General features: G+C 37.8%; 1 protein-coding gene across 5 annotated transcripts in view; it reads left to right on the forward strand.

The window, feature by feature from the left end:
* Positions 1–14,914, forward strand: part of NSD1 (nuclear receptor binding SET domain protein 1) — a 151,662-nt gene that overhangs the window by 55,396 nt on the left and 81,352 nt on the right. For all 5 annotated transcript variants that reach the window (XM_063084455.1, XM_063084459.1, XM_063084462.1 and 2 more), the window contains 2 exons: positions 4,166–4,338; positions 6,728–9,299. In XM_063084455.1, the coding sequence (XP_062940525.1) occupies positions 4,166–4,338; positions 6,728–9,299 (2,745 nt within the window). The remainder of the gene's footprint in view (positions 1–4,165; positions 4,339–6,727; positions 9,300–14,914) is intronic.

Below are 14,914 nucleotides of genomic sequence, written 5' to 3' on the forward strand. Positions count from 1 at the left end.
TCTACTTTTTGTCTCTATTCTGGACATTTCCTATAAATGTAATTGTGTAGTATGTGGTTATTTATGACTGATTTCTTTCACTTAGCATAATGCTTTCAAGATCTATTTATGTATCAGTACTTCATTCTTTTTTTTTTTTTTTTTTGGGGTGGCTGGCTGGTATGGGGATCTGAATCCTTGACCTTGGTGTTCTCAGCACCATGCTCTCCCAAGTGAGCTAATTGCCCAGTCCTCATTCCTTTTTATGGTGAATAATACTCCATTGTGTGATCATGCCACATTTTTTTTTTCTTTGGTTGATGGACATTTGGGCTATTTGTACCTTTTGGCTATTGTGAATAACACTGCTATGAACATTTGCATACAAGATTTTGTATGGACATATGTTTTTATATCTTTTGGGTATATACCTAGGAGGGGAATTGCTGACTCAAATGGTAACTCTGTATAGTTTTTGAGATACTGACAGACTGATCTGCAAAGCTGCCGCACCATTTTACACTCCCACCAGCAGTGTATGAGGGCTCTGATTTCTCCACATCTTCACCAACATTTGTTACTTGACGTATTAAAATTCTGATAAAATAGTCTTAAATAAATTTACCGTTTTAACAATTTGAGGTGTAGTTCAGCGGCATTAAGTATATTAACATTGTTGTGCAACCATCACCACTATCCATCTCAAGAACTTTTTCATCATCCCAGACTGAAACTCTGTACCCACTAAATAACAACTCCCTGGCCCTTGGTAATGACTATTCTACTTTCTTTTTCTATGAATTTGACTATTCTAGGTATCTCATATAAGTGAAATCATATAATATTTGACATTTTGTGTCTGGCTTATTTCACTTAGCATAATGTCTCCAAGGTTCATGTATGCTGCAGCACGTATCAGAATTTCATTTTTTTTAAAGGCCGAATAATAAATAGTCCATTCTATACCACATTTTATTTTGCCATTTGTTCATCAATGGATATCTGGGTTGTTTTCACCTTTTGGCTATTGTGAGTAATGTGAGTAATGTTTCTATAAAAATTCTTGTAAAATATGTTTTACCTGACTTTTTGATTATATGTCAAGTCCTATTGAATTGTCTTTTTAAAAAGATTTTTTCACATTTTGCTCTTCCCATTGCTACTGCCTTAGTTTAGGTTCTAGTGATCTAGTGTCCACACTTTTTCTGGTGGTCTCTGGTCTGTTGAGTCTCCTGTTTCCTCTTAATGTGTTATTTAGAGGTCAAGGACGTTTGTACTGTATTTCTAAGATACAAAACTCAGTTTCCCAGTTCAAATGAGACTCTTTATTGCCAACAGGATAATGTCTAAGCTCTTAACATGCCATGCATTCTCTTTCAGGTCTGGCTTCTGCCTAACTTTGCTAAGTTTCCCTTTCCTTCCACTTTATGGTTTAGTGTCCTAGGCTACTGGTACAGTCATGTGCTGTGTAGTGATGTTTCAGTCAATGATGGACCGCATATATGATGGTGGTCCCATAAGATTATAATGGCTATACCATGTAGCCTAGGTGTGTAGTAGGCTATACTATCTAGGTTTGTGTTTGTAGACTTTATGATGTTTGCACAACAATGAAATTGCCTAAAGATGAACTTCTCAGAACATATCCCCATTGTAAGTAACGCATGACTGTGGTTTTTTTTTTTTTTTGGTCTTTGTCGTGACCGGCACTCAGCCAGTGAGTGCACTGGCCATTCCTACATAGGATCCGAACCCGGGGCGGGAGCGTCGCCGCACTCCCAGCGCCGCACTCTCCCGAGTGCACCACGGGCTCAGCCCCTGTGGTTTGTTTTGATTGTTTTATTTGTTCATGCCTTTGAGGGTTCTAAGCCCTCAATTCTTTCCCTAACTGCTTACTTTTAAAAGTTAATGATTTTTACTTTTTAGTGTCATTTTTAAAGAAGTGAGTGTTTATGTTATTTCAATTGTCATACTTTTGTACTATATTCTATCTATATATGTCTTATTCACCAGGCAGTGAGTTCTCTTTTCTCTTCTTTACAGTGCTGGCACGTAAGTTCTTGATCTGTTAGTCCAATGTATTTATTTATGGGAGAATGATTTGTGTCTCAAGTTGACTTTAAGAACCTCTATATATGTACACATACATGTTTTACCAATTTTAATCCTCCTTTATAGGTGATTTTTACTGAAGGATTTAATTCAGTTGGTGGAACTAAAGAGTTCAGTTTTCTACAGGACTTGTTTTTAAAATGGACTAGAACCCAGAAAATCTAATCACATTTAAATTTCATTATTAACTGATATTTTTTTTTTTTTTTTTTTTTGTCTTTTTCATGACCGGCACTCAGCCAGTGAGTGCACTGGCCAGTCTTATATGGGATCCGAACCCGCGGTGGGAGCGTCGCTGCGCTCCCAAGAGCTGCACTCTCCTGAGTGCGCCACGGGGCGGCCCTAACTGATATTTTTATAGAAAAACATCCATTTGTACACTTTTGAAATTAGCATTTATAAGAGATACTGCTGTTGAAATTCACTTGATATTTTGGCTATTCTTCTAATTACCACACAGGTAGGAGTTTTGAAAATAGTCATAGCTCTTTATACTTCTTCCACAGTTCACTTTATAAATCTCTCCTCCCTCCTTTTTTTGATTTCTTGTTCTTTTTGCATTCTGAAGGAAGTAGGCCTTTCCTTTTTTTTCTCCAATGAGATGTTTGGATTCTTTTTTTGTTTGTTTTGAAACAAACAGGATGTGGTTGTTGTAAGGGAATTAGATGTGAATTAAAGTGAATTTTTAAGGGGCTGGCCCGTGGCTCACTTGGGAGAGTGTGGTGCTGATAACACTAAGGTGACGGGTTTGGATCCCTATTTAGGGATGACTGGTTAGCTCACTTGGGAGAGCATGGTGCTGACAACACCAAGTCAAAGGGTTAAGATCCCCTTACCGGTCATCTATAAGGGAAAAAAAAAGTGAATTTTTATATAAAACGATTTTCATTTCCTTTTTAGAAAAGCCGCAGATTGTTAAACCTGTATAACTGACTCTGTATCTTTTGTAGCCTTTTTACTGCTGTGAAAAAGACTAAAATGCTGAGTGTATGGAAGATAACATATGCCAGTCAATCTTTTCTGGACAGGATTTGTATTGTCTATTTTTGGTAATTGTGTACATAGAGCTTTAGACAACCAAGAAACTAGAATTTTTTTGTTTGTTTTTTGTTTTTTATTGCTGTTTGGATTTCCTTTTTTTAATTCCCTATTTTGAAATGTCAAATTCTTCCTCTGCAAAGGCAATATTTGATCCTAAATCTACCCTCTCTGAAGTCATTGGACTTAATATGTCTATAAATCAGGATTATACTACAGGTTGAGTATTGCTTATCTGAAATGCTTGGACCAGAAGTATTTCTGATTTCAGATTTTGGGATATTTGTATTATTATTACTGGTTCAGCCTCCCTAACCTGAAAAATCTGAAATTTGAAATGCTTCAATGAGCATTTCCTTTGAGCATCATGATGATGCTCAGAAAGTTTTGGATTTTGGAGCATTTCAGATTTCAGATTAGGAATGTTCAACTTGTATTTATTTCTCAGGGTTGGTGGTTGTGAGGAATCCATGCAAAGCACCTAGCATATTGCCTGGCCCAGTGTAGCTACTCCATAAATGTTAGTGTATCGTACATGGTGCTGTGTTTAAAGCATTTCTTCCTCTCTGTATTTTAGCATAGTGTTTTTAGAATTTTCTTGGTATTTTTGTTTGTTTGTTTGTTTTGTTTGTGTTTTTGGATTATTTATGTTGCTGCAGCTTATTGTATATCCTCTGTGTTTTCTGACAATGAGGCTTTAGCACATTATAGGCTGATGGTAATAGGCACTAAGTTGGTTGCTATCTTAATTTGCTCTGTGATTAGCTAATCAGCCTCTAACTGGTTTTGAATATATATCATGTCATCAGACTAAATCATTTATTCTTTCATAAACTCTTAGAGTTCTCTTACCACATATATTGTATATTTAAAATTATCCTCATATGTGACTCCTTCAGATTGTCTAGTTCTGTGGGTATTTTAGCATGTTAATTGCTTGTAAACAGCCTTCTTTGGCAACAGTGGTGCGGCCGTTCTCTTGATGATGAGTAGTCATCTTTTTGAGGTAATGACATTGGTTCTTATCCTTATCTAGTTTCCAACCGGAGGCCTTATCGGCAGTACTATGTGGAGGCTTTTGGAGACCCTTCTGAGAGAGCCTGGGTGGCTGGAAAAGCAATCGTCATGTTTGAAGGCAGACATCAATTTGAAGAGCTACCTGTCCTTCGGAGAAGAGGGAAGCAGAAAGAAAAAGGATATAGGCATAAGGTAAAAAAAGAAAGAAAGAAGGGGAGGGGGTTCTTTAAAATTCCCTGCTTGGGAGATTGTTAGGGTAGAAATATTTTATTTTTGAAATGTAAGTTATTTCCTTTGATGGTACGGTATCTGTGAGAAAATATCTAGGAAACAGATTTTTTTTGCAGGGGTGAGCTGGGGCTAGCTTTTGAAATATTTATACTCAATTTTTTGAAAAGTGATTTTAGCTACTTCTGCCGTGTCACTCAGAGAAGTGACAATATGACAAGGCATGACCAATTTTCTTTGGTTATCTCTGATGCAAGAACAAAGGGATCATTAAAATGAAGTAATCTACTTCTCACCCTCTGAACTAATTATTTCTCTTAAAAATGAGAAAAATAAGGCTTTTAACAATTTTATTTTCTTTTTTATGTTGTCAGTGCTTAAGTTTGCAGTTTCAAACTTGTTATATATATATATATATATATATATATATATATATATTTTTTTTTTTTTTAAAGATGACCTGTAAGGGGATCTTAACCCTTGACTTGGTGTTGTCAGCACCACGCTCAGCCAGCGAGCCAACCGGCCATCCCTATATGGGATCCGAACCCGGGGCCTTGGTATTCTCAACACCGCACTCTCCCGAGTGAGCCACGGGCTGGCCCGAAACTTGTTATATTTTAATCATGAACATTGTGGTTTTGTTTCTTTAGCTTGATGTTTTGTGTTAAAGTTGGCCAAGGAAAATTTTGGCTTATTTTCTTTTAATACTCTTTTTTCCCCCAATTTTTTTATTGTGTTAAAATACACATAACATAAAATTTAACATCTTAGCCATTTTTAAGTGTACAGTTAAATTTTATTAAATACATTCGTAATGTGCAACTATCCATCCCCCTAGTTCTTTTCATTTTATAGTGTATTTCATTACAGTAAAACAAACTCTGCAACAATTAAGCAATAACTCCCCACTTTCTCCTCTGCTCAGCCCCTAGTAACCACCATTCTACTGTCTGTTTCTATGATTTAATATTCTTTTATAGTCAATTCTAAAAGGGGAAATACTTTTCTTAAGATAGGTGTTTCATACTCCCCTGTGTTTAAGTACCTATAGAATATTTTTTAAAAGTCATAATTAGGATAATTCACTGTCAGTATGCAGAGTCTGGAGTTTCTCTGAGACTTGGCGTCTTCACCTCTAAAACCAGTAGAATAACATGTACTTTGTAGAACTGTTGTAAGGATTAGAAATAAGTATAAATTACTTAATATTTCATAAGGTTGAAGCTCTGATATAAGTAGTATGTGCTGTTTTTAGGATGAAGGAGATTAACTGCATCCCTTCTAATATTTTGGGTGGTTGGTGATAGGGAGTTGTCAGAGTTTTTGTGTTAAGCCCCTAGCTATGTAGATTTACCAACTCTCATTTCAGAGGACTTCACTAGGACTCTAAGGTTCTGGAAAATTGATTTACTCTGGTCGCAGTCATGAGCATTAGTGGATTTGTGTTTGTGTGTAACAGAAACCAGATGGTCATCTTATTGACTTATAAGAGGACACTACCTATTTAGTGACCTTAATTTTTACATGCTCTGCAGAGCATCCCCTTTACAAATATAAAAGTATTTGTGAACACTAACTGGTAGTTAGAACTCTGACTAATACCTATTTTATGGATCTGAGGGATGAAATAAGTGTCTGGAAAATTAGGTGTATTTCACAAAGCTTTAATATCCTCTTGCAATGAGGCATCAAGAAAAGAATATATATATTATTTTGTTATACCAAGGATGTCTTTGTATCTCTGGACTACCTGATTAAGCCCTGGAGACAGCTTTGTTGTAATCCAGGTTGTATGTAATGTGTATAGAAGGTGCCTAGTGACAACTAGAATTTCAAATTATCAGGTCCCCTAGGGGACAGATCTGACCTGCACAATTTTCCTGTCCTATATTTTCCATATTCGTCATCTTTAACATTTTGCTTTCTTTTTTATATGCAACTGAGCAAGTGCTTGTCCTTCATAAATCAGGAAGAAAATAAATCCTTATTCTAAAGTACAGAGGAGTAAGTAGGGAGGGTCTGGGTATTCTTTGATTTAGAAATGTAATGTTAACAGTCTTAGTCTAAGTTATGATTCACTCCTTTGTGCATATATAAATGTAGGGAGGGTGGAGTGTTTGTAAGATTAGTCTGTACTCTAATGATAGATCTTATTGGTGGCAGTAGTGTTGGGGAATTCCCATTGGGTGAGCTCAGGTGATAACTTACCTGGCCATTTCCATAAAAGTGCCTTGAGAAGTACAGCAAGGTTCAGAAAAGCTTCTGAATTGAGAGGTGTTTATTGATCATCTCCCTGTTTCCCCTCCCGTTTATCTGATAAATGATACTCTTTTTTTCATTTAAATTTAAGGTTCCTCAGAAAATTTTGAGTAAATGGGAAGCCAGTGTTGGTCTTGCTGAACAGTATGATGTCCCCAAAGGGTCAAAGAATCGAAAATGTGTCACCAGTTCAATGAAGTTGGATAGTGAGGAGGATATGCCATTCGAGGACTGTACAAATGATCCTGAATCAGAACATGACTTATTGCTTAATGGCTGCTTGAAATCTCTGGCTTTTGATTCTGAACATTCTGCTGATGAGAAAGAAAAGCCTTGTGCTAAGTCTCGAGCCAGAAAGAGTTCTGATAATCCAAAAAGGACTAGTGTGAAAAAGGGCCACATGCAATTTGAAGCACATAAGGAGGAACGGAGGGGAAAGATTCCAGAGAACCTTGACCTAAACTTTATCTCTGGGGATGTATCTGATAAGCAAGCCTCTAATGAACTTTCCAGGATAGCAAACAGCCTCACAGGGTCCAGCACTACCCCAGGAAGTTTCCTGTTTTCTTCTTGTGGAAAAAATACTGCAAAGAAAGAATTTGAGACTTCAAATTGTGACTCTTTATTGGGCTTTCCTGAGGGTGCCTTGATTTCTAAACGTTCTGGGGAGAAGAAGAAACCCCAGCGAGGTCTGGTGTGCAGTTCAAAAGTACAGCTCTGCTATATTGGAGCAGGGAAAGAGGAAAAGCGAAGTGATTCCATCAGTATCTGTACCACTTCTGATGATGGAAGCAGTGATCTGGATCCTATAGAACACAGCTCAGAGTCTGACAACAGTGTCCTTGAAATTGCAGATACTTTTGATAGAACGGAGAACATGCTTTCCATGCAGAAAAATGAAAAGATAAAGTATTCTAGGTATCCTGCCATAAACAATAGGGTAAAAGCAAAACAGAAGTCCCTTACTACTAATTCACATACAGACCACTTAATGGATTGTACTCAGACAGCAGAGCCTGAAACTGAGATGTCTCAGGTTAATTTCTCTGATCTTAAGGTGTCCACTCTTGTCCACAAACCCCAATCAGATTATAGAAATGATGGTCTCTCTCCAAAATTCAGCATACCACCAAGCATTTCCAGTGAGAACTCACTAATAAAGGGTGGGGCTACAAACCAATTTTTATTACATTCAAAAAGCAAACAGCCCAAGTTCCGAAGTATAAAGTGCAAACATAAAGAAAACCCAGTTGTGGTAGAACCCTTAGTTACAAATGAGGACTGCAGTTTGAAATGCTGTTCGTCTGATATCAAAAGCTCTCCTTTGGCCAGCATTTCTAAAAGCGGGAAAGTGGATGGGTTAAAACTACTGAACAACATGCATGAGAAAACCAGGGATTCTAGTGACATAGAAACAGCAGTGGTGAAACACGTTCTGTCAGAGTTGAAGGAACTCTCTTACAGATCCTTAAGTGAGGATGTCAGTGACTCTGGAACATCAAAGCCATCAAAACCATTACTTTTTTCTTCTGCTTCCAATCAGAATCATATACCTATAGAACCAGACTACAAATTTAGCACGTTGCTAATGATGTTGAAAGATATGCATGATAATAAGACCAAGGAACAACGGTTGATGACTGCGCAGAACCTGGTCTCTTATCGGAGTCCTGGTCGTGGGGACTGTTCTACCAGTAATCCAGTAAGGCCTTCCAAGGTTTTGGTTTCAGGAGGCTCCACCCACAATTCAGAAAAAAATGGAGATGGAACTCAGGACTCAGCCCATCCTACCCCTAGAGGAGGTGACTCTTCGCTGTCTGGGGAGTTGTCTGCCTCCCTACCTGGCTTAGTGTCTGATAGAAGAGATCTCCCTGCTTCTGGCAAAAGTCGGTCAAACTGTGTTACGAGGCGGAACTGTGGGCGATCAAAGCCATCATCCAAATTGCGAGATGCTTTTTCAGCCCAGATGGGAAAAAACACAGTGAACCGTAAAGCCTTGAAGATAGAGCGCAAAAGAAAACTGAACCGGCTTCCAGCTGTGACCCTTGAGCCTGCACTGCAGGGAGACAGAGAGAGTGGAGGTTCAGTGAGTGGTTCATTGAGAGGTGGGGCAGAAGATCCTGGTAAAGAGGAAGCTCTTCAATTAATGGGCCAGTTAACAAGTGAAGATGGTACCCATTTTTTTGATATTCATTTTGATAACAAGGTTAAACAGACCAACCCTGATAAAATTCCTGAAAAAGGCCTCTCTATTGAAAACAGAAAAGGTCCAGAGCTGGACTCTGCAGTAAATGGTGAGAATGAACTGAATGGTGTAAATCAAGCAGTGCCTAAAAAGCGGTGGCAGCGTTTAAACCAAAGGCGCACTAAACCTCGTAAACGCACTAACAGATTTAGAGAGAAAGAAAATTCTGAGGGTGCCTTTGGGGTCTTGCTTCCTGGTGACCCTGTAAAGAAGGGGCGGGATGAGTTCCCAGAGCATAGAACTCCACCTTCAACAAACAAACTAGAGGATGCACTGATAGATCCGAATCATGCCGGCCCTTTAGATTCAGTTGGGCCAAGGGTGAATGTTTGTGATAAATCCAGTGCCAGCATTGAGGACGTGGAAAGGGAGCCAGGAATTCCCAGTTTGACTCCCCAGGCTGAGCTCCCTGAACCAGGTAAGAAATTCTAACTGTGATGGAAAGGGATTAGAGAAAGTGCTGATAGTACTTCTGAAGTTGGTCTGCTTTAATCTAAAGGAGAAGTATAAACTGGTAGGGGAGGATTATCACTTGGATAAAGAAAGGGCTTTATGTAGAAGGGTCTGAATTTTGAAGATGAGATTTCCATTTCTTTTTCTTTTTTTATTTTTATTATTTTTTTAAATTAATTAATTTTTTTAAAAAATTTTATTTTGTCGATATACATTGTGGCTGATTATTGCTCCCCATCACCAAAACCTCCCTCCCTCCTCCCTCCCCCCTCCCCCCAACAATGTTTGCTTGTCGTATCAAATTCAAGTAATTGTGGTTGTTATATCTTCTCCCCCCCCCTCGGTTTTTTTTTTGTGTGTGTGTGTGTGTGTGTGTGAATTTATATATTAATTTTTAGCTCCCACCAATAAGTGAGAACATGTGGTATTTCTCTTTCTGTGCCTGACTTGTTTCACTTAATATAATTCTCTCAAGGTCCATCCATGTTGTTGCAAATGGCAGTATTTCATTCGTTTTTATAGCTGAGTAGTATTCCATTGTGTAGATGTACCACATTTTCCGTATCCACTCATCCGATGATGGACATTTGGGCTGGTTCCAACTCTTGGCTATTGTAAAGAGTGCTGCAATGAACATTGGGGAACAGGTATACCTTCGACTTGATGATTTCCATTCCTCTGGGTATATTCCCAACAGTGGGATAGCTGGGTCGTATGGTAGATCTATCTGCAGTTGTTTGAGGAACCTCCATACCATTTTCCATAGAGGCTGCACCATTTTGCAGTCCCACCAACAATGTATGAGAGTTCCTTTTTCTCTGAAACCTCGCCAGCATTTATCGTTCAGGGTCTTTTGGATTTTAGCCATCCTAACTGGGGTTAGATGGTATCTCAGTGTGGTTTTGATTTGCATTTCCCAGATGCTGAGTGATGTTGAGCATTTTTTCATATGTCTGTTGGCCATTCGTATATCTTCCTTAGAGAAATGCCTACTTAGCTCTTTTGCCCATTTTTTAATTGGGTTGCTTGTTTTCTTCTTGTAAAGTTGTTTGAGTTCCTTATATATTCTGGATATTAATCCTTTGTCAGATGTATATTTTGCAAATATTTTCTCCCACTCTGTTGGTTGTCTTTTAACTCTGTTAATTGTTTCTTTTGCTGTGCAGAAGCTTTTTAGTTTGATATAATCCCATTTGTTTATTTTTCCTTTGGTTGCCCGTGCTTTTGGGGTCATATTCATGAAGTCTGTGTCCAGTCCTATTTCCTGAAGTGTTTCTCCTATGTTTTCTTTAAGAAGTTTTATTGTTTCAGGGTGTATATTTAAATCCTTAATCCATTTTGAGTTGATTTTAGTATACGGTGAGAGGTATGGATCTAGTTTCATTCTCCTGCATATGGATATCCAGTTATCCCAGCACCATTTGCTGAAGAGGCAGTCCCTTCCCCAGTGAATAGGCTTGGTGCCTTTGTCAAAGATCAGATGGAAGTAAGTGTGTGGGTTGATTTCTAGATTCTCTATTCTATTCCGTTGGTCAGTGTGTCTGTTTTTATACCAGTACCATACTGTTTTGGTTATTATAGCTTTGTAGTATAGCTTAAAGTCAGGTAGTGTTATGCCTCCAGCTTTATTTGTTTTGCTCAGCATTGCTTTGGCTATGCGTGGTCTTTTATTGTTCCATATAAATGTCTGGATAGTTTTTTCCATTTTTGAGAAAAATGTATTTGGAATTTTGATGGGGATTGCATTGAATTTGTAGATCACCTTGGGTAGTATGGACATTTTCACTATGTTGATTCTTCCAATCCAAGAGCATGGGATATCTTTCCATCTTCTTTGTATCCTCTTTAATTTCACTCAGCAGTGGTTTGTAGTTCTCATTATAGAGATTTTTCACCTCCTTGGTTAACTCAATTCCTAAGTATTTTATTTTTATGGTGGCTATTGTAAATGGGCATGCTTTCTTGATTTCTTGTTCTGCATGTTCACTATTGGAAAAAAGAAATGCTACTGATTTTTGTGTGTTGATTTTGTATCCTGCTACTGTGCTGAAATCATTTATCAATTCCAAGAGTTTTTTTGTAGAGGTTTTAGGCTGTTCGATATATAGGATCATGTCATCTGCAAACAGAGACAGTTTGACTTCATCTTTTCCAATCTGGATGCCCTTTATTTCCTTCTCTTCTCTGATTGCTCTGGCTAGTACTTCCAACACTGTGTTGAATAGGAGTGGTGAGAGTGGGCATCCTTGTCTAGTTCCTGTTCTTAAAGGAAAAGCTTTCAGCTTTTCCCCATTCAGGATGATATTGGCAGTGGGTTTATCATATATGGCTTTAATTATGTTGAGATACTTTCCCTCTATACCTAACTTATAGACGGTCTTTGTCATGAATGAGTGCTGAACTTTATCAAATGCTTTTTCAGCATCTATAGAGATGATCATATAGTCCTTTGTGTTTGATTTTATTAATATGGTGTATCACATTTATTGACTTGTGTATGTTGAACCAACCTTGCATCCCTGGGATGAATCCCACTTGATCATGGTGAATAATTTTACGTATGTGTTGCTGTATTCTGTTTGCTAGTATTTTAGTGAGGATTTTTGCATCTATATTCATCAAGGATATCGGCCTGTAGTTTTCTTTTTTGGTTATATCTTTACCTGGTTTTGGTATCAGGATGATGTTTGCTTCATAGAATGAGTTTGGGAGATTTGCGTCCATTTCAATCTTTTGGAATAGTTTGTAAAGAATCGATGTCAATTCCTCTTTGAATGTTTGGTAAAATTCTGCTTTGAATCCATCTGGTCCTGGGCTTTTCTTTGTTGGGAGCCTTCTGATAACAGCTTCAGTCTCCTTTATTGTTATTGGTCTGTTCAAATTTTCTACGTCTTCATGGTTCAGTTTTGGGAGCTTGTGTGTGTCCAGAAATTTATCCATTTCCTCCAGATTTTCAAATTTGTTGGCGTATAGTTGTTTATAGTAGTCTCGAATGATTCGTTGTATTTCAGATGAATCAGTTGTAATATCGCCTTTTTCATTTCTAATTTTTGTTATTTGAGTCTTCTCTCTTCTTTTTTTGTTAGCCATGCTAATGGTTTGTCAGTTTTATTTATCTTTTCAAAAAACCAACTTTTTGATTCATTGATCTTTTGAATTGTTTTTTGGGTTTCAATTTCATTAAGCTCTGCTCTGATCTTAATGATTTCTTTCCGTCTGCTAACTTTAGGTTTGGATTGTTCTTGTTTTTCTAGTTCTTTAAGGTGAAGTGTTAGGTTGTTCACTTGCCATCTTTCCATTCTTCTGAAGTGAGCATTTAATGCAATAAATTTCCCCCTTAATACTGCTTTTGCAGTATCCCACAGGTTTTGGTATGATGCATCATTGTTTTCATTAGTTTCAATAAATTTCTTGATTTCCTGCTTGATTTCTTCTTGGACCCATATGTCATTAAGTAGAATGCTGTTTAATTTCCATGTGTTTGTATAGTTTCCAGAGTTTCGTTTGTTATTAATTTCTAGTTTTAATCCATTGTGGTCTGAGAAAATACATGAGATAATTCCAATTTTTTTGAATTTGTTGAGACTTGATTTGTGACCTGATATGTGATCTATCCTGGAGAATGATCCATGTGCTGATGAGAAGAATGAATATTCTGAGGTTGTTGGATGGAATGTTCTGTAGATATCAGCCAAGCCTAATTGGTCTGGAGTCTTGTTTAGATCTTGTGTTTCTCTACTGATTCTTTGCCTAGATGATCTGTCTAATATTGACAGTGGGGTGTTCAGGTCCCCTGCTATTATGGTATTAGTGTCTATTTCCTTCTTTAGGTCTAATAGAGTTTGTTTTATAAATCTGGCTGCTCCAACATTGGGTGCATACATATTTATGATTGTTATGTCTTCTTGATGCATCAGTCCTTTTATCATTAAGTAGTGTCCCTCATTGTCTCTCTCTATGGTTTTCAGTTTAAAGTCTATTTTGTCAGATATAAGAATAGCTACTCCAGCTCGTTTTTCTTTTCAGTTTGCATGGTAAATCTTTTTCCATCCTTTCACTCTTAGTCTGTGTGAATCTTTATGGGTGAGGTGGGTCTCTTGTAGGCAGCATATAGTTGGGTCCTCCTTTTTGATCCAGTCAGCCAGTCTGTGTCTTTTGATTGGGAAATTTAAGCCTTTTACATTAAGAGTTGTTATTGAAAGGTGTTGATTTATTGCTAGCATTTTATTGGTTGTTTGGTTGTCTTAGGTGTCTTTTGTTCCTTGCTTTCTGATTTACTGTTTGGTTTCTGTGTTTGTTGGTTCCTTAGGTTGTAGATAGCGTTTTTGTTTGCTTGTTTTCTCTTCATGAATGCCTTTTTTTTTTTTTTTTTTTTTTTGTCTTTTTCGTGACCGGCACTCAGCCAGTGAGTGCACCAGCCATTCCTATATAGGATCCGAACCCGCGGCGGGAGCGTCGCCGCACTCCCAGCGCCGCCGCGCTCCCAGTGCCGCACTCTCCCGAGTGTGCCATGGGCTTGGCCCGATGAGTGCCATTTTTATTATACTAGTGGGTATTGATTTTTCTTGGGTTTTTATGGCAGTGGTAGTTATTTTTCAGGAACCAAACCCAGTACTCCCTTGAGGATTTCTTGTAAGGGTGGTCGTGTGGTAGTGAACTCCCGCAGTTTTTGTTTGTCTGAGAAATATACTATTTGCCCTTCATTTCGGAAGGATAGCCTTGCAGGGTAGAGTATTCTTGGCTGGCAATCTTTGTCTTTTAGTATTTTGAATATATCATCCCATTCCTTTCTAGCTTTTAGGGTTTGTGATGAAAAGTCTGATGTTAGCCTGATTGGGGCTCCCTTATAGGTGATTTGACGCTTCTCTCTTGCAGCTTTTAAGATTCTCTCTTTGTCTCTGAGTTTTTCCAATTTGAGTATAACATGTCTTGGAGAAGGCCTTTTTGGGTTGAATACTTTTGGAGATCATTGAGCTTCCTGGATCTGAAGATCTGTGATTTTTCCTATACCTGGGAAGTTTTCTGCCACTATTTTGTTGAATATGTTTTCAATGCAATCTCCGTTTTCCTCCCCTTCTGGAATACCCATGACTCGGATATTTGAGCGCTTAAGGTTGTCTGATATCTCTGTCAGATTTTCTTCAATGTCTTTGATTCTTTTTTCTTTCTTTTTGTCTGCTTGTGTTATTTCAAACAGCCCATCTTCAAGTTCAGAGGTTCTCTCTTCATCTTGGACAAGCCTGCTGGTTAAACTCTCCATTGTGTTTTTTATTTTGCTGAATAACTTCTTCAGTTCTGCAAGTTCTGCTACATTTTTTTTCAGGACATTGATTTCCTTGTACATTTCCTCTTTCAGGTCCTGTGTACTTTTCCTCGTTTCATCATGATGTCTAGCTGAGTTTTCTTGTATCTCATTCAGTTTCCTTAGAATTATCACTCGAAATTCCTTGTCAGTCATTTCAAGGGCTTCTTGTTCTATAGGATCTAGAGTTTGAGATTTATTAACTTTTGGTGGTGTACTTTCTTGATTTTTTGTATTTCTGGTATCTTTTTTTTTTATGTTTATTCATTGTGGCAGGG

The sequence above is a fragment of the Cynocephalus volans genome, chromosome 2, assembly GCF_027409185.1.
Source record: "Cynocephalus volans isolate mCynVol1 chromosome 2, mCynVol1.pri, whole genome shotgun sequence".
NCBI classification, from domain to species: Eukaryota; Metazoa; Chordata; class Mammalia; order Dermoptera; family Cynocephalidae; genus Cynocephalus; species Cynocephalus volans.